The 22945-nt window shown below is 39.2% G+C and overlaps 1 protein-coding gene across 1 annotated transcript in view; it reads left to right on the top strand.

The window, feature by feature from the left end:
• The first annotated feature begins 1274 nt into the window (after window positions 1-1274).
• The window catches only part of TXNDC5 (thioredoxin domain containing 5), a 31875-nt gene continuing 10204 nt past the window's right edge, over window positions 1275-22945 (top strand). Inside the window, exons 1-5 of the mRNA XM_026715079.2 lie at window positions 1275-1590; window positions 14995-15144; window positions 16433-16538; window positions 18054-18150; window positions 20744-20859. Of these exons, the coding sequence (XP_026570864.1) occupies window positions 1373-1590; window positions 14995-15144; window positions 16433-16538; window positions 18054-18150; window positions 20744-20859 (687 nt within the window). The 5' untranslated portion in view covers window positions 1275-1372. The remainder of the gene's footprint in view (window positions 1591-14994; window positions 15145-16432; window positions 16539-18053; window positions 18151-20743; window positions 20860-22945) is intronic.

The following is a 22945-nucleotide window of genomic DNA, read 5'->3' as shown; positions in this document are numbered from 1 at the left end:
GCTGTGGTGAAGCTTTGCAAACAAGAGGGAAGACCAAAATCAAACTTAGAACAAAATAATGGTAAATTACTTCTGTATTGTTATCTAGAAAACTGCATGGGCATGTCCACAAGTTGGATTTGTCATGTGTTACTCAATCATATGTTGTTCAACACATACAAGTAAAAGCTGTAAAGTGGCAAAAACCTCTTCCTTGCAACTCTACACAGCACTACTGTAAAAATGTGAGATTTAGCTAGCTTGACCAATTAATTGTGAATGTATACAATCTCTTGAATCATAGGCAGCATATTTTAAATGCCATAATAAATTAAATGCTGGGCAGCAGGAAAAAAGAGCTACTCCCTTGAATTTCCTAATGATACCTGATTGACAACTTAGGTTTATAAATTTTAATGAGGGGGGTCCCTATTTGGAACAATTAACCATTGAATTGATAATTTACTCAAAGCATTAATGAAACTTGTGTATACATAGCACAATCCTATTTAAATGTGCTTAAAACTGAATCCGATTATCTTGAATGGGGCTTAAGCTTAGGTCAGCATGCAATGTTATAGTCAGGCTCCACAGATTTGTTAATTTTTTTTTTATAATATACATATCTCAAGAACTCCAGGCAGGCAAGATGATAATTCTTTCCCCATTTGATCCTCCAAACTCTTTTGAGATCGGTTTTTGAAGCGTGGAACCAATGGCCCAAGTTCACCCAATGAATTTTATGGATAAGTGGGATGTGATTTCTATAATCCTGTTAGGATTTCTAGAAGCAGCTGGAAAAATGGATTCTTATGCTCAGTTGGGGATACTAATGCCTGGTGGGTTGATCTCCATTCTTATCTCTCTAGGATAAGGCCACGCAAATAAACACTATTTTCTCTTTCACATGGCAAGATAACCCAACTCCTTAATACAAAGTTCCAGGTAACGGAATTAGACCGGCACCGCTTCGTTCGCAGTGGGCAAAGGTGCCCACCAACTTCTTGGCAATGAATTAAAAGCAGTTCAAAACCTTGGCTCTCATCGGAAAGAAGCCGGGGAGGCGGGGGGGTGAACCCCAGGTGGAGACTGCGACCCGCCACCGCGTATTTGGGGAGACTTGCCCGGGGCCACTTCCTCTCCGACCTAAACTCCGGAGCCCCCGGTTCTTGAAAAGCTCCGAGCCCTCCTCGGCCACGGCTGATCCGCGGGGAAAGAGGAAGAAAAGGCGCGCTCAGCGCCGCCGGCCCTTTCCTTCCAGCCCCACCCCTGATCGCCCTTTGACTCTCCGTCGAGGCGGGCTAAGGGCGGAGGCTGGTGCTGGAGGGAGGACGGGGCGACGTTGCCCGGGCCGGTGTGTCTTTCTTGCTTCTGCCTTTGTAAGCCCGCCGTCATGGCTTCGGCTTTCCGTCCCGGCGCCTCGTCCTCTCCCCCCGCCGCCTGCCTACTTCTGCTGCTCGGCTGCTTCGTCTTGCGCGGGGCTTCCGCGTGGTCGGAGGAGACGGAGGAGGACGCCGACAAGACGGACCCCACGCGGCACCTCTACAACGCCGAGATGCTGCGCCATGGCGTCCGGAGCGCACCGCACTTCGTCATGTTCTTCGCCCCGTGGTGAGCGGAGGCGGCGGCGGCGGCCTGGACAGGGACGCGCTCCTTCTCCCGGCTCTCGCTATTGTGGCAGCCGGAGGGAAGAGTCGGTGAGGGCGGGTTGGGAAAGCAGCCCCCGGGAAAATCCGGGCGGGAGTGGGGAGGGGGCTCTCTTTTTCCCTCCGCGCCCCGCCTCGTTTAGCTTCCCCCACACCCACACAAATCCCGTGCCGTGCCCGCTAGCTTCCCACAGCCACAGACCGTGCCAGGAAGAGGCCAGGATTTGCTGAGACTTGGCGAGTTCACTTCCACGCGAGCAAATCTTTTAATCTCTTCTTGGCACAAAGCTGGTGAGCTAAAGTTACTGCCTTTCCCTAAAAGGCGTGAAGCGGACTTGTTCCGGGATCGCTGGTGTGAATGGATGAAAAGTGGAGAAACTTGCGCCAAGTGTCCCTATTGGGTACATGCACATTTAAAAGGCGGGGAGGGCGGGGAGGCGCCCTGTGAGGTTTCTTACCACAGAAGCCATCTTTTTCTGACCTCGCCTTGTTTGCAAGCTTCCCCCCTTGGGAGAGAAATGCAGATGGACTTGCTGTACCGATGGAGTAAGGCCTGGAGAAAGGAAGGATATACAACACAGGAAACCCACCCTAGAAGCAGTTTCTGAAGTTCAGGGGGCTGTTATGACTGCTGTTAGCTCATCCTTTCCTTGAACACATATTAGCTCCTGCAGAACTGAACTAAGGGTTGTCAACCCATGCCTTACGCAGATGGCATAGAAAGCTCAGCAACTTTTAAACAGGTGAAGCAGAGACAGGATCACAAAGATTACTTTAAAATTGCAACATCAGTTCCAAAGGCAAAGAGACGCTGAGCTGACGAAATTGACTGTCTAGCCCTGCAGAATGATATTCATGGAACACCACACACAAAAACCACCATAAGGAAAGGTGATGATGATGATAGTGGTGGGGGTGTTGGTGCGTCCATGTACGCACACTCCTTTAACTCAGTTTTTGATTCCTGGCAGACTGCCTGGATTAGGTCCTGCAGTTTTCTTGGCAAGGTTGCCATTGTCTTATCCTCAAGGCGAAGAGAAAATGATTGGCCAAGGTCACCCAGCTGGTTGATTATGAAAGGCAGGACTAAAACTCAAGGTCACTTCATCCCAAAGTTAAAGCGATGGCATTCATAGGGCTGAAATCATGAATGTTGAGTTCCATCCTAGACTGTAGTAAAGACAGGACTTATTTCAACTCAATAACTTGGGCTTAACTATCGATTGATGTTAAACATCCTTGGCAGGACCACAGAAGTGTCCTACTGATGACCTAGGTGTGGGATAGACCAGGGGTCGCCAACCTTTTGGACCTCAGGGACCACCAAACCCATACTTTCAAATCCTGAGGACCACTAATATGGATTTTTAAAAAAAGATAATATATTTAATATAGTTTTTTATTTTTATATTAAATATAGATGTACTATTTAAAAATTATATATATTCAGCTTTGGTATTCAGCTTTGTTCGGGTATTTTCCCACGTCATTATAGTTGTGCTTTTATAAGTTGTAGCGACGTTTCGGCAGAATCTCATCTGCCATCATCAGGCTTCTGTATTGTATTCGTCTGTGACTCAGACTTTCACAGCCGTTTCTGTTTTAAATTTGGTGCTAGCCTACTGCTGTGCTAGAATGTTTTTTTTCTTCATCCTGATTGGTTGGGAGTCTTGGTCTGTGTTTATTGGTCTTGGAGTTTGCTGTGTTTTGCTTGATTGGTGTTTCTAATTTCTTCTGTCTGTTTTGTGGCTTTTTTTGTCTTGATATAGATATGTTTTCTTAAGTTTTTGCGGGTATTTATATGTATGGTATTCAGCTTTGTTTGGGTATTTTCCCACATCATTATAGTTGTGCTTTTAAAGTTGTAGCAACATTTCGGCAGAATCTCATCTGCCAAGAAAAAACCATTCTGGCACAGCAGTAGGTTAGCACCAAATTTAAAACAGAAACGGCTGTGAAAGTCTGACTCACAGACGAACACTATACAGAAGCCTGATGATGGCGGATGAGATTCTGCCGAAACATTGCTACAACTTTAAAAGCACAACTATAATGACGTGGGAAAATACCTGAACAAAGCTGAATACCATACAAACACACACACACACACACACACACACACACACACACACACATGGTATTCAGCTTTGTTCGGGTATTTTCCCATGTCATTATAGTTGTGCTCCTAAAGTTGTAGCAACGTTTCGGCAGAATCTCATCTGCCATCATCAGGCTTCTGTATTGTGTTCGTCTGATGATGCCTGATGATGGCAGATGAGATTCTGCCAAAATGTTCCTACAACTTTAAAAGCACAACTAATACCCGAACAAAGCTGAATACCATACATTTAAGTACCTGCGAAAACTTAAGAATGAATATATATATATGTGTGTGTGTGTCCTGTCATTTCATATCTCCAAGTCAGGAAATCACTCCCTCCTTTGCCAGGTGTGGCTGCCTGGAGTTGGGGGAGGGAAGGAGGGCTGGGCTGCTGGAAGTCTCCCCCCACCCCAGGTCTTTAACACCTGGCTTGCTTCTCCACTACCGCTGCCGCCTCCTCCACCAGCACCTCCTTCTCTGGGTAGGGCGATTATGAACTAACCGAGCGGCTACATTGATACTCCAGCTGCTCTCTTTCCCATGGTAACACTTGACGTGTGGAAAAAGGAGCTGGCAGCTGCTACTTGGCAGTCCCACGGGCGAGGCGAAGTCATCCCAGTTAAGACATATCAATCACAAACCCAGAGTCCAAGCCCAGAGGGGTTGCTTCCCCCTGCTGGAAAAAGCAGTGGGCGCGGGCATACACGGTTCAGCACAGCGGGCAGCTTAGGAAGGTGGGGCAACAGGGGTAATACCAGTGGCAGAGGGACTCATACGCGCAGGAGATTGCGGCATAGGCCTGGCCTGCGACGGGTAGGGCTGGGGGAAAAGGAACCTCTGAACTGGTGTTACTCCTGCCTCTTGCCTCTGCGCATCAAGGAGGTTGAGCAGCTGCCAGCGATGCCCTCAGGGGAAGATGTTGCAAAGGGGAAGCTCGACACCCCCCCCCTCAGGAGTTTGTCTTCTTCCTCGCCAGAAGTGCTCACACGCAAAGTGCTCACCGCCCCTCTGGCCCCTGACAAGCTGCCTCCTTCCCGATGAACATGTGAGTTTTTCTGGCGAGGAGGAAGAGAAGCTCCTGACAGCAGGCGTGCAGGAGATCGGAGCCCTTCCCGGGTGTTTCCTGGCCTGCGAGGAGAGGGTGCGATCTCCTGCAGCCCCCCACAGAGTTTCTCTTCCTCCTCGCCAAAAATGCTCACCACCCCTCTGGCCCTGACAAGCCTCCTCCTTCCCGCTGAGCGTGTGAGCGCTTTCGGTGAGGAGGAAAAGGGGGTCGAGCCTCCCCCTCGCAACATCTTCACCTGAGGGCAGCCGCTTCCTATGTCTCAAAGGTCCACGCTCTTCCTGCTGCTGCTTGGCCTCCTCAATGCCCTGAGGCAGGGGACAGCAAGCCACGACACAAGTTTCCTAGGGAGACTCCAGGATTGCCCCACCTCCGCATGCTGCGGCCCACCAAAATTTTCTCACGTGGCCCCAATTGGCAACCACCGGGATAGACTATATGGGAGCAGGTAGTCCTGGCACTTAGGCCTAAACAAGTAAGGCTTCATACACCAGTGTGAATATGTTTCACTGGAGGTTGACTGTGCCGAATGGTATGATGAAAACTTTGACTCAGTATGTGACTGTGGTGAAATAGGCAGATTTATATTGATAAACATTATTTGGAAAGTTCTCCAAAGTAAAACTGGCAGAACCTTATACAGTCCTGCTCACACTCAGAAAGTGACACAGAGCTGTAAAAATGCTGGAAACACTGGACAAAGTGATAAGTGATATTTCTTCTATGAAGTCACAGTATTGAGTATAATTTTTGTAGAAATAAAATATACAAAAAGAGTTCTTTTGCACGAGAAGTTATTTGCGTACAGAAACTGGAATTTCTTGCCATAAAAAACAGTGATTGCCACAAACCTCTTTAAGCAGATTAGACCAAATCTACTAATCATGATTAAAGTGTGTTATCCTGAGTATAAAATGCCTGTCTGTAGAGTTTCTGGGAACCATAACCGTATCAGTAGGCGCCTCTTTGGCCCTTTTGAGAACAGAATACTGAAATGATTAAGCGTTGGTTTATTTAGCAGGCTCTTACTATAAGTGCTTAATTAGGATAATTGAAACCGCTATCTCTGTTGCTAAGTGACCCAGTTACAAAGCACAACTTCACATGATTGTGCCGACACAAGAGAGTGGTGGTAGTCCCAGTTGCCATCATCAGGCAAATCTCATGTTGTCGCAGCATCTCAGTCGTGTGATTGCCATTTGTGACCTCCTGCCAGATTCTCCATTGACTTTGCTGATGAAAGTTGGCAGTCAGCATCACAAATGATGATCATGTGACTATGGGATATTGAGACTTGTCGTAATTGCAGGATGGTTTCCAAGTATCTGGATTGCAATTAGGTGACCACCAAGATGCTGCAATGGTTAATTACAAGAAATGGCCATAATCTCCCTTGTTCGGTGTCATTGTAACTTTGAATAATTGCTGAATAAATGATTGCTTTACAAACACTCTCTTTAAGATTCTTTCCCATTAGTTCAAAGAGGGGATAATGCTCATTGCTGCAGAGAACTTTTCAATGGATGTATTTATTCTCTAAAAACTTAACCTCTCTCACCCCGGCCCCCAAAACCTAGAACTTGTTTTCAAGAGTAATGTGTAAGTTTCAGTACAGTACTATAGGACTTTCTGCCCCATCTCCCTGCCTTAAATTTGACTTGGTGTTCAGGAGAACTTCATTTCTAGATCAATGTCCAGAATTACTTATGAGGAATATAACCGAAATGGGTCTTAAGTTACTTGAGAAACCATAAACTATTGTATCTCAATGCAACTGTTACTGGCATGCTAGTTTCTCTGAAGACAGCTGTTAACTTTTCCAATAAGGACAAACAACTAATTATGTACCAATAAAGGAGAACTAAAGCCAACTAAAGCCTTTCAAAACATCCTAAGCAAACCTAAAAGACCCAGCAAACCCAGAAAAAAACAGAGGAGCCATCTACAACAGTGATCCCCAACCACCGGGCCCCGGACCGGTCCTGGTCTGTGGATCATTTTTTACCGGGCTGCAAAGAAGTGGGCGCCGCCATCTTGTTTCGACGGCACTTGAGAAAGTGCTTCCGGGTGAGCTTGTCGGTCGTCAGTTGGAAAGCGGCGTTTGGGTGCTGGAGGAATCCTCGCACCTTAGTTTTGTTGAGGGGGGGGCGGCTTCAAACGAAGAGCCGTCCCGATGGCGGTGGAGTCTTGTGTTAGGAGGAGATTAAGAAAGAGCCCAAAAAGCCCATCGACAAAGGTACAAAGGAGGAGTTGAAGGTGGCGGGGAGAAGCAGGGGACGGCTGGCTGGCCGGTCGCTCGGCTCACCTTGCCTTGGTCGTGCACACTGATGCCGGTACCAGTCCGTGGATCATTTTGTGATGCCGGTACTGGTCCGTGGGACAAAAAAGGTTGGGGGCCACTGATCTACAACATACAATGTAAAAAATTGCAACAACCACTGCGTAGGTAGGAAAAACAGGCAGAAGACTGGCAGAATGCATTCATAAATACCAACTGGCAGTCAGAAGACATGATGAAAATTCTTTAATTTCACAACATATAGACCAGATTGAACCATAGTTTCAATTAGGAAAATGTGACAATCCTAGATCAAGCCAAGTCCAAAATTGCCTGGAAATTTCTAGAAGCCTGGCATTTTGACAAATAAACCATCAATAGACACATAGACATTAACAACATCTATAGACTATGCAAAAGAGACAATCAACCAGCCCAAAAGAGAACGAAAAAAACCCTCTGTAGCATCTCTTCACCAGTAATCAGCACCCAGGTCAGCATAGATTCACTCCAAGGTTAACTTCAGAACAACAGTCAAGTAAACAATACCCCAATCAAGAAACTGCCAAAGAGCAAACAGTCCAACCAAAGAATCTCTTAAGATCCCCCACCCACACAGAGAGGCAAGACACCAGAATATAAACTGACAGCAAACAGCACCCCTTGCTAGCATTGATGATGTTACCTAGTTAGGGTAATGAAATGTCTTCAAGAAAATTAAGTAAGCTCAGAGCACCAAGGACCCCTCAACTAATTATGTGTTTATATCTTTTCTTAGATTTGTCTCAGCAAGAATGAAAATACAGGGTAGGCAGAGTTGCGATCATAATTTAAATGTTATCTAGGAAACAGGTTTTCTAGGATCCAATTTCTAGTAGCCTACATTGATTTTTGTAACCTGTTTAATGAGAAGGTCTGAATTCTTTTGTTAGTTTAAATGGATTTTACATGATATCCTCTATGTTTCCACTTCAAAGTTAATTTAAAGATGAAAAAACAGATGGAAAATCTTACTAAATAATGTGTCCAGCCAGTCCTATGTTCATCAGTTTGTCCTTGGCTGCTTTTTCTGACTTTTTCCAAGGGAAACAAACCAGACTCCATGGCTCAGACAACACACTAAGTGAACCAGGGACAGATTCAACCATATTTTTCAGCTGTGCCTATTTGTAGGAGGAGTCAACAGATGTGACTCAGAGCACAGTGCTCATTTGCTTGTTTTTATTTCCAAGGGCTGCTGGGGAAATAGGAGGTGACATGGAGATGTAGTTTGTTAAGGCACATGGTAAATATTTGTCAATGGGGCTTTGGGGACGTTATGGGTAACCATAATGTGAGCTCTGCTCTATCCAAAATTGCTTTGAGGTGAACAAAAGAAACTTGGGAAGGAAAGAGTCAATAGTATATAAATAATACTATTTGAATAGCACAGTATTTATTAGTTTGGAGGTGAGTCAGGTCACCCTAAAATAAGGGGGGAGGGGGGAGAAACCAACTATGTTGAAATGTATCATTTTGTCAACTCACTTTGTCAACTGAAATATTTCCCTAAATGGGGGGAAAATAGGCTCTATCAAGGGTATTTTCTTGATGACTTCCTGGGACTTACAAAATATTGAAGGAGTCAGTTGCAAAAGTGAAAAGGGGACAGACTGAATTGCTTGGCTTGTACTGATGATATTACCTGATTGGGTAATGAAATGTCTGCAAGCAAACAATCAAGCTTAGCGAGCATCTAGGAACATACACACACCCCCAGCAACACAGTTCAACCTGAGCTACAGATTCTGCTATTGGCAATCCTAACACTTTGTAGGGGTGCAAACTTTATAGAAATTTCCATATAAAACCCTGGATAAGAGAGCTTGAAACACAGATTTTTGAGTGGGGAGTGCAACCCTCAAAATATTGGATTTCAGAAGTGAAAAACAGAGAAGGACATAGAAAGTTTGGGATATAGGGGAAAAAATGAAACTCGTGCTTGTGGAATTATCCAGTTTGTAAATTTATGTTCTATCAGCTCTGGTTGCTCTAAGTTAATACAAGTTTTATTAACTGGGTGGCTAGATTTTTATTTTGAAAGTATTGATAACACCCACAAGAATCCAAGCACAGTTTTCTAAACCAAACTCAGCTTGCCTTCTCTTTGTGATTTTCTTAGGTTTTCCTAGCTCAGGTAGGCAAGTGGATAGAAATGGCTCTAGAAACATTTATTTGCAATGTCATTGATACAGACACAAATAGGAATTCAAAGAGCTGGCCTGAAATATTTTGACCTATGCGACATAATATTTCAATGACAGCCTTTCCCATACCATCTAATTGCTACTCTTAAAATAGCGCCCTAGATTTCCTTCTTGAGAAAAGTCATTCTAATGACAAGGGCAGTTCTGTGACGTCTACACCTTGCAAGAATAAGATACAGTGGTATAAGGATGGCATGTATAAATTTGATTTGTCAATATTTCTGCTTGGTTCTTAGCATTGATGACTTTATAGTCATAATACAGTAGTCTAAAAAATAACAACAGTGCCTTTGGCGAAATGAGAATGGTGAATCAAATAATTCAAAACTTTAGGGGGATGAAATGTGCAGATCAAAACAGTTTTTAGATTCTATCAAAGAAATAGTCCATTCAAGACATGGTCAAATTACCACATCAATAAAACAAGAAATAGTTAGACCAGGATGAGTGTGTATGTGTGCACTTAACACTGTTGTAATTGCATGATGCATATTTGTAAAAAGGAGAGATTTCTGCCCTAGAGGCTATATTCCTTTTTGTGCAAACAGCAAAACTTTCTTCTGTTTTTGGACCTCCTGCAACCCCCTCTGCATGACTTCAAAATCTACTGTGAAAATTGGGGGGTCCCTCTATGGCAGATTTTGGAACTCACGGCAGGTCATAGTAGAAGAGGAAACCATTGTCTCCTCTGCAATTTTGCCAATAGAAATTGCTTCCACTGAATGAAGACATTAGACCTTGCTTTGCTAAATTTCACTATTCCCAGGTGAAATCACAGCCATTTTGTATCAAACGTGAAGTTTTGCTTTGATTCTATAACTTGGTTGCTATTAAAACTGCTTTTTTAAACATTTTTTTTTGTTTCTTGATTGTAATCAGTAAAGAAGACTTGGCTAATGATGTATAAAGCATTTGAGGAGAAAATAAGTCATGCTAGAACTCCTGATTTCACCTAAACCTGGATATAGCCAAGCATACATCTTAGACAGATTTTAATAAACTTCAATTATTGATAAGTAGAATTCCATAGTAAGAGATCATTCATGGAAAAGAATCTCAACATTGGTCAGTGTTTCTTTAAAAAAAGAAAGAAAAGGAAATATAAGCATAATTACAGGAAGTTCCAATGAAGGGGGAAGATGAACATTCACAACAATTTGGGGTCATTGAGGAAGATAAGATGAGTCTTCAATTGAGTTGGACTTCTAATATCTTATGTGGCCACATCCCTGCAAAATATTCTTTAAAGAAATGTAAAGAAAATAAATTTAGCAGAGATAAATGGAGAATTCTCTTAGGAAATAATACCACAAGTAAATGTTCAGGTTGGAGACGGATATTTATTCTTGGCAATACGTATTACTTGTGGAAAAGAGTTTTCAACAGAAATTGATTATGAACTGAATATGAGTCAATAGCAAGATGTAGCCAAAATAATAAATAAATGCAGATTCAATATTTCCAATAGGAATAGTGTTGCCAAATCATAGAAAGTCGTAATTCCACCATTCTGCATTTGTTAGATTCTGCCCTGAATATTGTGTCTGGTTCTGGCTGCATGTTAAGAATTCAGTGAGACTTGCTATGATAAAAGTTCTAGAAACTGTATTTCATAGTCTTCATCATAATCATAACTACTACTTCATTTCTTAAAATGCTGGTTTTTAAATTATTATATTTTAAAAAATTTATAGCAAAGGCTGTGATGACTGTATTTATTTTCAAATAATTAGTGTCACGTTCATCAACCAAAATATCCAGAAGTTTGTTTTTGTAGGATTTTCTGGCTTCATTATTGCTAGCATTCTTCAGTTCTGTTCCAGAATAATTAATCTTGTGAAGTCTTTGTTTTTTCACTTTGATCTCCATGTTCCCCCGCCCCCCATGTCTTATAAGATTTATTTCTTTATATTAGTTCACTATGAAAGGCATAGATTGACTTAAAATAAAAAGGGCAAGCCTGTTTTATGTATTTTATAAAGAGCACAGCAAGTTCACGATAACATACTAATTATATTTAGCTATTAAATAAAAATGTGGGGTTCTAGGACCTTAAAGAATGGGGATGGACCTGTGGGTTTTTCATAAGATGTGCTGCTGAGTATTTCTTAGTTTTGTCAGATTTTCAGAATTTCAGAACCATTCCTAAATTTTCACTGGCTTAATGGGAATGCCATATTGAACCAGCATAGCTATTGTCTGGTTACTGGTGCCTAAAAGCATAGATTTTAGGCAGTTAATGTGGAGGTTTTTGTAAGTGGAAAAAGAACTGCTGATTCTTTCTTATCTGTCCTATATTCAAACCACTCCTTTAAACATTTTCTGGTTCAGAAAGATCTTGCCCTATGTGAAGGAGGCTGGGACAATTATTGTCAACCAAAACAATACCTGCCTGGGAGATCCAGTTTGAGCTTCGGCGACAGACCGAAATCTGTGATTGTGCTCATCGCTGGAGCGCCGAGAGCCGGCTGGTTTCGGGGCTAAGCCACCCTGTAGAGGTGGTGAAGGGGTGGGGGGAGACTGTCAGCAGGGTTGAGGAGAGCCGCATCTCTCCTCCCCAGCTGGCCATTACTCCCTTTCCCGAAGGCGGTTGTAGTGGTGGCCAGAAATGGCCACCTCAAAGAAGAACTTGACCAGAAAAGAATGTGCAGGAGGAAGATAAGAAAATTTTGGGCTGACTAGGTCGAACTGGAAAAACAACAGTACAAGATACTCTGGAATTTGAATTATAAAGAACAGCATTGTTCCCAAAGAAGACTTTGAAGCGGCAAATGAGAGAGGGAAGGGAAAGGATTTGGGTTTTTTTTTTCCTTCCCTATATTGACAAAGAGATTTAAGCAAGAAATCAGCAAAAATCCACTTTGACAGTAACAGGTATTTAAACTGAAAATAAAATGTCAAAGGGATAATTTCAGGATTCTCAAAAACTTTTAAAAGAAGGAAAAAACAAAAGGGCGGGATCTGGAAAAAGGGAGGAGACCACCTGGAAGTGAAAGGAATTAACAGTGAAACTTTAACAAGATTCCTAAAAGATACATTTTAACTGAAACTTTGTAACAAGATAAAGAGAACCCCAGGAAGAGAAAGTGGAAAAAAGAAGCAAGAAGAAACAGCTTTGGATTATTTGGATTACTTGGTGATTTTTGGATTTTTGGCTATTGGATTTAAAGGTCTAAAATTAATCGGGTGGTTGTTTAAACGTTTTTAAAATGGTATCACTCTTGGCAGAATTGAGAATGGAATTTAAAAAGCAGAAAGAAGATGCACAAGAAGGAAGAGGTTCTTTTGGCTTCGTATTTCAATTTTTAGAAATGGAGATCCTGAACTATGAGAAACAACAAGAAATGCCTGTAGAACAAGAAGAGCGGGACAAAGAAGAAGCCATCTTCAATGACCAAGTATTTCTATGTGGGGAAAAGAAAAAAAAGGGGGGAAAGAGAGTGAAAAAATTAAGATTTGAAAAAACAACCCCAAAAAAGAATAGTTTGAAAAGTAATTATAACATTAGGAAGAAACAGAAGAGAGGATTACAGAAGAAAGAATCAGAATTAGAGAGAGAAGGGGTCAAAAAGGGAAGGGAGAAGAAGAGGGAGAAGAGGGAAAGGAAAAGAAATTATAAAGAACCAGGACATAAGAGAAACAGGGAAAATGTACAAGACACAGAGATAATGGGTGAAAACTTAATTGAAAGGGGGATTCTGCAAAGGTACATAAGATAGTATTGTTATATTAGAAATAGAAATGAACTTTGAAAATATGAAAGAGGTGTGATTAAAATGATAGAGAAAATACTCATTGTAATGTAATGGAATGTTTAATAAATGAAAGAGAATGAGAGAATGAAATTAGGAGAGGGGAACATTTTAATTATTATAAATGTGTTATAAAAATTTAAGTGAAAAGGAATATGAAAGAAACATGAAAAAAATATGGAAATATTATAAGTGTTCCTAGAAGTATGATATCCTATTGAAAAGGAATGTTAAAGATGTCAAAGATTATAACTAACATTAATGATAGAGCTGAATTGGAATAGAATAAGTATTTTATTTATTATTGTTACATATATATTTTCTCTTTAAGAACTTCGTGCATATTTTAAGAATGTACCAAGCAGAATAGACTGGAAGTTATGTGTTATATTGAATGTTATAATTGTAAAGGCATAAATTGAAGTTTAAGAGTTGAATGGATACAAATTAAAAGATACAAAGGTGTCATACTCCAATTAGTAACTACAGGGGAAAATTTTGTTTAATGAGAAAAGAAAATATGAAATTGAAACAGAATAGATAAAAGTGTAAATATAATGACTAGAAAGGTATTGAAACTTAGAAAAAGATATATATATATAATTGAATTTAGAAAGGAATGAGATAATTAAAAGTAAGATTGAGAAAACTAAGGGAAGGGAAAAAATATTGAGAAAATGTTAAAATAGTAATAAGATTTGGAATAGAACACAAAGATGAATATGAAATTGAATTTGTGTCTGTATGGAGAAGTGATAACCCAGGACCATGCTATTCTCAAAAAAAGAAATTTTACTTGTATTATGTTTTGTGAAAACCCAAATAAATTTTTTATTAAAAAAAAACAATACCTGCCTGAAAATTAAATACAATGGAACCAAATTTGATGTGAGGGAAGAAACCAAATAAAGTTTGATTGAGCTTAGAAAAAAACTGGGGGCTATGGAGAAAAACTGGGGGCTATGGAGAAAAAAAAAATTATTTCTATGATTCTGTATTGGAGAGGCAATTTGGAAGGCAGTATTTCTCAACTTTGGTGAGTATAATAAGACGGGTGGACTTCGATTCCCAGAATTCTCCAGCCATCCTTGCTTGAGAAATACCAGCTCTGGGAAAGCAAAGGGCAAAATAAAAAGAAAGAAAGGAATCAAATAACTGTTGCCTAAACAACAGAAGGTGCCAGTAGCTCCTTAGGACTAACCACATAATTTCTAATTAAAGATGGAGGACTTTTAGTAAGGTCTTTGAATAAAGGGAAACAATTTGTCATATACTCTCCATTCAAACAACATTATTGTTAAGTGAAATGCTAACTGTTTAAAATCAGACGATCCTGGGCTGAATGAGAGGCTGAATATAGTACCCAACTCCTTGATTACTATGCGGATAAGAAAAGAACTGAAGATAAAAGATAATGCCAAAGCTGAAGATAAAAGATAAAGTCAAATAACAAGTGTCAAATTCTTTTTGCTTTGTTTTTTTGATGGCAGCAATGAGTTTTTAAAGGATAGACATTCAATCAATGATCAGTACAGTAAAAATTCATATTGTATTTACCCCAGTAGTAGATATAAAAGAAACGTCACTCTTACTCTAATAAATTGATTTGCCACATCTAGTTTATCAGCTAATGTAACATTAGCAATAAAAGAAAAACTGTAATATTTATTGTTGTCATATTAAAAAAAAATTCTGCCAAAGTTTGAAGGAACCAAATAATTTAAAAAAAACAGTTTCAGAAATGCAGACTGAAAATGAACTGGGGCAAAGACCTACCTTTTATCCTTAGATAAAATTCAATATCTGAGAGAGAAAATATGTTAGATATATTATATATAGAATTTCTCATGTCACTAATTTCAAAATATAGAATAGTAGATTCAGAATTTTAACAACTTTTTCATCAGAATATTTTTTTAAAACTTGCAGGTGTGGGCATTGCCAGAGTCTCCAGCCAACGTGGAATGAACTTGCAGATAAATACAACAACATGGATAATCCACAGGTCTATGTTGTAAAAGTGGACTGCACTGCAGATACTCCATTGTGTTCTGAACATAGTGTCAGGGGATACCCAACGTACGTGTAAAAAAATAATACTCACTTTATGTGTTTTCCCTCAACTCTTTATTAAGAGAGCTTCTGAGTGTTTGTTTGGTAAATTCATGACATTCTATGTTTGTATTAATTCCATCCCCTTCTTTGAATATACCATGTAAGTAGCAATAGTTTATGCAACTGTAAAATCAGAGTACCTGCAAAAGTCTCCTAATGTCTGTTGCTTTAATTATTTCACTCATGGTAGGAAAAGCAGTATGGTGATATAAGATGAGCATGCAATATTTTCATTACTGACCCTTTGCAGCATATTGTAAACAAATGTGTTTCTACCTGGTAGGCACAGCTGTGCAAATATACCACAACAGTTTTATAAGCAGCAGAAAGTAGATGAATTGCTCTAATAGACTAGGACAAAAAAAAAAGTGTTAACCATTTTCTTACATTAAGAAACTGTTGCTAAATCAAGATCAAAACAGTGGGGAGCCAGGAAGTTTAGGGTGTAATTCCAAAGCTGTAAGGTTCTTAGCATGAGCTAGTCAGCAGAAATATTCTGCTCTAAAGACTCCGCTCTCTTTTGTAGAAGTTTTATGAATTCATCCTGGCCAAACTGCGTTTGATGACATCATGTTCTCCGTTTTGCATTTATAGTAAATTATCCACTACTTTATTAGCAAACCACAGATAGAAGAATTTGACATGTAGCAGCAGATCACACTTAGTTCTTGAGAGCTGTATTTTTAAAATCTATTATTTTTATAATTCCTAATATAAGAGTGTTTTTCACTTAGAGAGTTAACAGCTTAACTTCCAGTTTGGCTTACCTTGCAAGCCAAATAAATACCAGAGCAGATCTGGTTTATCTCTGCCATTTTTTTCAGGCATTCTGTTCCCATTTTAAAATATTTTCTAAGAAAGATACAAACACCTAATGGGGAAATGCATAATGAATCCAGAGTCTGAGAAAAAAAAAGGGGAATATGGCTACTTTAATAAAATCATAGGCAACTATCATTTCCCTTGTAAACTTAATAGCTTTGTTGAGAGCCGAAGAATACATACTTTGTTTTAGGGACAAATAAAGTTTATTGGTAGTGTGTTCATGTTTTTGAAAGTCTACAGAACAATGGCAGTTTAAATTCGGAAAGTCCAAGGCTATGCTATTGAAATTAACGGAAATGTTAGAATTAATGTTAATAAACCATTGTGAAGCAAGTTGTTTGGGATCCGATATGATGGTTGTTCTAAAAATGTTTCAAGTTTAAATGACTATGAACTTACTTTGCTTGTTGTTTTCTTAAATTTGCAGTCTAAAATTACTAAGACAACACCAAGAAGATGCAAAATATCAGGGACCTAGAGAACTTGAGTCACTAGAGAAATGGATGTTGAAGAAATTAAAAGAGGGCTCTGAGGTAAGTAATCAGAAACAGTCCTTATTCAAGAGACAATATATAGTTGAACTGTTAAAGGATGCCAGTAGAGCAGTGCTTACATTTCTGGAACAAAATTTTATGAGCCCAGGAATCTTATCTTTATGGAGATGTGAGAAGAATATTGAAAGAGAAATTGCTTTGGCTAAAATTCAGGGGAACTTGAACACAGGTTTTATTGTCTTCATGATAATTGGAGGAGGGTGCTTAGAAATTGAAATAAAAAAAAATTGACCCATTGTTTTCTTTATTGGACCAAAATCAGATTACTTATATGTATGCATGAAGAAAATTTCTCCCCTGAGGAACTGCTTCTGCTGTCAGCCTTTCTTTATTTTTCTTGAAATATGGCAATTTCTGGATTTTAATTTAGTGGTTTAGAACAGAAGAACAGAGTTGGAAGGGACCTTGAAGGTCTTCTAGTCCAATCCCCTGCTCAGGCAGGAAACCCTATACCACTTCAGACAAATGGTTATCCAACATATTTTTAAAAACTTCCAGTTTTGGAGCATTTACAACTTCTGGAGGCAAGTTGTTCCACTGATTAATTTTTCTGACTGTTAGGAAGTGTCTCCTTAGTTCTAAATTACTTCTCTCCTTGATGAGTTTCCACCCATTGCTTCTTGTCCTGCCCTCAGGGGCTTTGGATAATAGGTTGACTCCCTCTTCTTTGTGGCAGCCCCTGAGATATCGGAACACTGCTATCATGTCACCCCTTTCCTCAACCTCACTCCCTATAGCTATGCCTGCCTAAGTTGGACAGGGAATTCTGGGTGATGTGGTCCTAGGATATCAATTTGTGAAAAATATGTTGTAGTGAAAGATTATGTCTTCATTTTTAATCATGCCAAAATTTTGTGTTTTTGTTAGGGAGATATTGTCTCTCTCTCTTCTTTTTCTTCTCTCGTCTCTGTCTGTTTCTCTCTCTCTCTCTCTCTCTCTCTCTCTCTCTCTCATACACTCAAACAAACTAGACACACCTACACACAGACACAAATTGTAATGTTTATTGTTAACATGGATAGTTAATAGTTTTATTATGTAAATAGCAATATAACTACAGGTAAACTTGACCTATAATTGCAACAGAACTTGGAATTGCAGTCGTAAGTCAAGGCACAACGTGATTGAATGTGATTTTATTACCATTCTTACAACAGTTGTAAAACAGATCATATGATTGTTAAGCAAATTCATTATTCCAAATGGTCAAACTGACAAAAAAGTTGTCAACCACAATCATGAGAGCATGGCAGTTGTCAATCTGAGCTGGTTGCCAAGTGCCCAAAATGTGATCACGTGACTGGGAGTAGGGAGCAGTAGTCGTAAGGTCCAGTATTTCAAGCATGGATCGTAAGAACATTTTTTTAAGTCTTTTGTAGCTTTGAATGGTTGTTAAAAAACCTATCATAAATCTAGGACTACCTGTAACTCTTAATCTTTTTGAAATTTAAGCATGCTACTTTCTATGTTCTTTTTCTTGTTGCTAAATATAAGGAGGAAGTACCTAAATTGAAGCCATCAAAAGCACCTGATACAAAGCAAGGTCTTTATGAGCTCTCAGCAGCTAATTTCAAGCAACATGTAGCAGAAGGTAATTGTATTTATTGATGATTGATTGATTGATCAAATTAAAGAGAATATTTGTGGCTCAGGATTGAAATGCGGGGTCCTTGGTGCTCTCTGAGCTTCGTTGTTTTCTTGCAGACATTTCATTATCCAAACTAGGTAATATATCATGAGTGCTAGTAAGGAATGGGATTTCCTCTCAATTTATATTTTAGTGGATTGCACTATCAGTGTTGGTGGTAGTGGTCTTGGGGGTTCTTTGGTTGGGTCGTTTGACAATTCCTTGATTGTGGTATTGTATACTACTTGATTGTTGATTTGATGTTGATCCCACAGGTGTACCTTTAATTTGTTGGCAAGTATGTCCATCGAATTGAAAGCATATCGTTAAGCTTAGTTTGAAAAGATCACTTTCAAGTCCCTTAGCGGAGGGTAATGCAACATCTAGGATCAATAGCAAACCTACAAATACAACACAAATATGGATCAGATATGTAGTTGACACCTTCTCCATAATAAAAAAAACCGACCACTTAGAGAACACCCACACTACCATTAACATGTTCAATGGAATCCAATTCACTCGTGAAGAAGAAACTCACTACAACTCACTACCTGCTGATCAGGATATCCTGATCAGCAGACAATGATGCCAAACTAGAAACACAAATGTACCTAAAAATCACCCACACCAATCAATTTAATGCTCCGCTACCAAAGCAATAACTCAACCTCCCACAAGAGATGCTATTTAGGAACTCTATTCAGATGACCACAAGCATACTGCAGCAACCCTAAACAGCAGAAAGGGGAAATAGATCAGCTATACAACATCTTCCAACAAAATGGCAATTTCATCAAAAAGTGCCTGGCCATTCAATCCAATATAGCATAACCAACACAAGGTGTAAAAAGGATAATAATGCCATTATCAAAAACATCTCATAAATCACAAATAAACTATTAAAACCATAGGGAACCAACTAAAGCCCTTCAAAACATCCTAAGTAAACCAAAAGACTCACCAGCCCCAGAAGAAAAAACAGGATTTGCCTACAACATACAATTTAAAGACTGCAACCGCCACTGTGTAGGACAAATAGGCAGAAGATTAACAGAACATATCTGCACATCAGCTAGCAGTCAGAAGACACGATGGAAAGTCTTTAATTTCACAACATATGGACACACTTAACCATAGTTTCAACTGGGAACGTGACCATTCTAGGCCAAGCTAAGTCCAAAAACGTTAAAGAATTCCTGGAAACCTGGCAGTCTGATAAATTGCCCATCAATAGACACATAGATATAAACAACATGTACATACTGCCAAAGAATAAATCAACAAGCCAAAAAGGGAACAAAAGACCTAAACACCTCCCCACCAGTAATTAACATCCAGATGAGCATAGTTTAACTCCCAAGATTAACATCAACACTCAAGAAGTAAACAGTATCCCAATCAAGGAACTGCCAACAAGCTAACAGTAAAGAGCCCAACCAAAGAACCTCCAAGACCATTCCAACCAACATTGACAGGACAAGCCACTAGAATTGTGAGCAAGCAGCATTCTTTACTAGCTGTTACCTTGTTTGGGTAATGAAATATCTGCAAGAAAACAACCAAGCTCAGAGAGTACTAAATGCCCTCATTTATCAAATGTATGTAGTGATCGTTGATACTGAACATTTTTAATGTTTTATTTTAAAGAACTTTTAATTTATAATATCCCATAATGAAAAAAATTCGGACCAGACAGAATTGTGATGCAGGCCTTCCATAATCTGATTAATAGTATGATTGTAGCAGTTTCTGCATGATTGGAACATTAAACAATGTTACATTCTATGAGTTGTGCTGACCTGTAGTCTATTTTAAACCTATAATGGTGATTAATCCTCATTTCTCAGCTAAAGGCTGGAGTGGGAGCAACGGCTGGCTATTCTGTGGTGTGAATGGCAGTTCAGTTCCAAATGATGTTCTGAAGGGCTTTTCTACTTTATTAAATCTATGCCACCCAATAAATTATTAGTTGCAACATTGGTTGGAAAAGATTTTATTTCCAGTACCTTCCTCTGCTGAGAATTCATCAGCTGCTGTCATCCACCCAAGCAGATCTATAAGATTTAAAGAGGAATGTAATTGGAAGTTTGATGAAAAGTTTTGGAATTAAGCTACATTAGCAAGTGTTAATTTCTGCTATTTGAAGAAGCCTTGACTGAGAACTTTGAAAAGAAATATATCATTATAAGGCAGGCGTCTCTGGGCCACGGCCACTAACGGACCTTGAGCCATTCAGAACCAAGCCGCGAAGTGGCTGGCAAGCATCCCCACTTGAGCGATCTGCTAGTGATTGTGTAGCACACTCCATTTTAGTGCTTTTAGTGAATTATTAGGATGGAGAAATCCAGAGTAAATTATTGAGAGTATTAAGTATAAAACTTGAAGCTTAGTGTGTAATACAGGAAATCAAAGTGTGCTTCTTTGGGAATGAAAATCTAAATGCAGTATAAGCCTCTTCTTGAAGCTGTACTGCATAAAGAGGGATATGTAATAACTAAATGAATGAATAAAGTCTGCTTTGTGTGAATACTGCAGCCCTTCTTTTCTTTTAAAGGCAATCACTTCATCAAATTCTATGCCCCTTGGTGTGGCCACTGCAAAGCATTGGCACCTACTTGGGAACAGTTGTCTCTCTCCCTTGAACGGTCGAAGTCCGTCAAGATTGGAAAGGTAAGTTTGATCGGCAAGATAGTTCAGTCTTCTTAAATTGAAAATGAATTACTCTGGGAGTAGCACTGACCCCCCAAAAAGAACACCGTTTGCTTCATAGACCTACAATTAGCAGTATCAATTCCCATTTTGGAATCTGTCATGCAAGCTATTCACCCACCATAAGTCCTGAATTTACTGGAGTCTTGTGTGTTAGTCAAAATGCATTTGCTTGTTCATTTGCATGAGATTGATTGAGTCTTCAGCTTCCTGAGAAGTAGCTTTAGCCAGCTTTAGTTTATTCTGGAAAAATTTGTACCTTTTGTAAGAAATCTCATGAGTAGTTAATACAGAGACACGGGTATCATAGGCTTTGTTATTTTAAAGAAGAAATAGGCCAGTCCTGCAGCTTACTTTTATGACAGAATGGCACAATTATTCCCTTTTTGGCTTGTTGATTTATTCTTTGGCAGTGTGTATATGTTGTTTATATCTATGTGTCTATTGATGGGCAGAACATTGTAGGCATTTGCTGGTAGGTATTGAAACAACTGAAAGGAGTACAGTTATATTGTTGGCTTGTGATGGGGGGAAAACCTGCTGATACTCTTGAATATTCAATCGGGTGTACTGTTAAAAAGTGAAAAGAAATTATCAGCCATATGTAAGAAAGCCCCCTTAAAAAATTGTTTACCTTTTTTAAAAAAATGCAGTTTGGGGCTGGTAAACCTTTTTTCTGCTAACTTATTTTTCGTGTTTCATGTTGCTCCTCGCCTATTTTCTTTCTTATTGAGTCACTTTTTAAAGCCATGTTGTTTCAGAATTATAGTCCTAAGGACTAGCCTGGGAAAAACTGCTTTAAAATATATTTATTTAATTTATTATATTTCCATTGAGTCTAATGGGCTTAAAAATATTATTTGCTTGACCTGACTATCCGATCTCATTTCATCAGCGCACAGTAGAACTCTGGTCACGAACGCTTATGATCACAACCTAATCAGGTTCTGACCCCAAAATTCACAATTTTTCCCCCTGCGGCCAATTTCCTTCTGCACCATTTTTTTGTAAGCACCAAATTTTCAAAATTAGGTTTGGATTACAACCAAATTGGGTTGTGACCAAAGTTATGGAACGAATTATGGTCGTGACCAGAGGTTCTACTGCATTAGGAACAGAGAAATAATTGCCTTTAAAGTAAATGAATTAATTTTTTCTCCTCCCTGCTTTGGTCATATAGAAATAATTTATGTACTTAATAAATTTAGATACTCAAGAGTTAACTAGAGTTGAGCATGCATCAAATGCATGCATGGTTGCATGGATACATACATACATACTGCAGCTGATAATTCAACAACTCTGCTTCTGATATTCTCAAGGTTTAGAGTATTCCTGCTATGAAAAATGGGGTGGCTCATTTCATTTTTATGAAAGTTTTTGGTTATTTCCCCTTTTTTTCTAATTTCAAAATTAAGATTTTTTTTAAAAAAAATTAATTCATAGATTGCTACTGTTTCTTTTTCCTACTCATTTTTCTGATTTTCTACCCTGGTTTATCTTTCTCCATACCTCTAGTTCTTATTCTTAATTATTTCCTATGTATGATTCCTTACTTAACGTTTTCCTTGTCTTCAAGATTTGCTCTCATTATCCCTTTTTTACTCTGATAAAATTCTACTAATTACATTTTAAATTGTACTGTTGTGTAGTTCACATCTTAATCTTGATTGTTTGGCTGCCAACTTTTCTGTTCAGTTCCTATCATTACTTTTGTTGGATGCCATAAGTGCTGAAGGAGGCTGACAAAATACACAACAGCCAGTCATCTTTCTTCTCAGACCTTGCCCTTCTTCACTCAGTTATAAGGAAGATTGATTCTCTTTGAACCTCTTTGGCACTTTTTTATGTCCTCTGCAGAGGAAGACAATGGTAGACATATTAGTTTGAGCAGCGCTCTTAAATACCGTCTGAAAATATTAGGTGATATAAAATATAGCAATTACAGAAATAACAAAAACTGGGTATTAGGATTATATCATCCCAATATTTCAGTCTCTCTCAGCTCATTTCAGGATCCATTTCAGGTAGAAACTGTCTTCCATTG

The sequence above is a fragment of the Pseudonaja textilis genome, chromosome 3 (assembly GCF_049901715.1).
Source record: "Pseudonaja textilis isolate UNSWEBS1 chromosome 3, rPseTex1.2, whole genome shotgun sequence".
Classification (NCBI taxonomy): Eukaryota; Metazoa; Chordata; class Lepidosauria; order Squamata; family Elapidae; genus Pseudonaja; species Pseudonaja textilis.
Note: the sequence above shows the minus strand (reverse complement) of the source record. Positions and strands in the feature narration are given on the sequence as shown.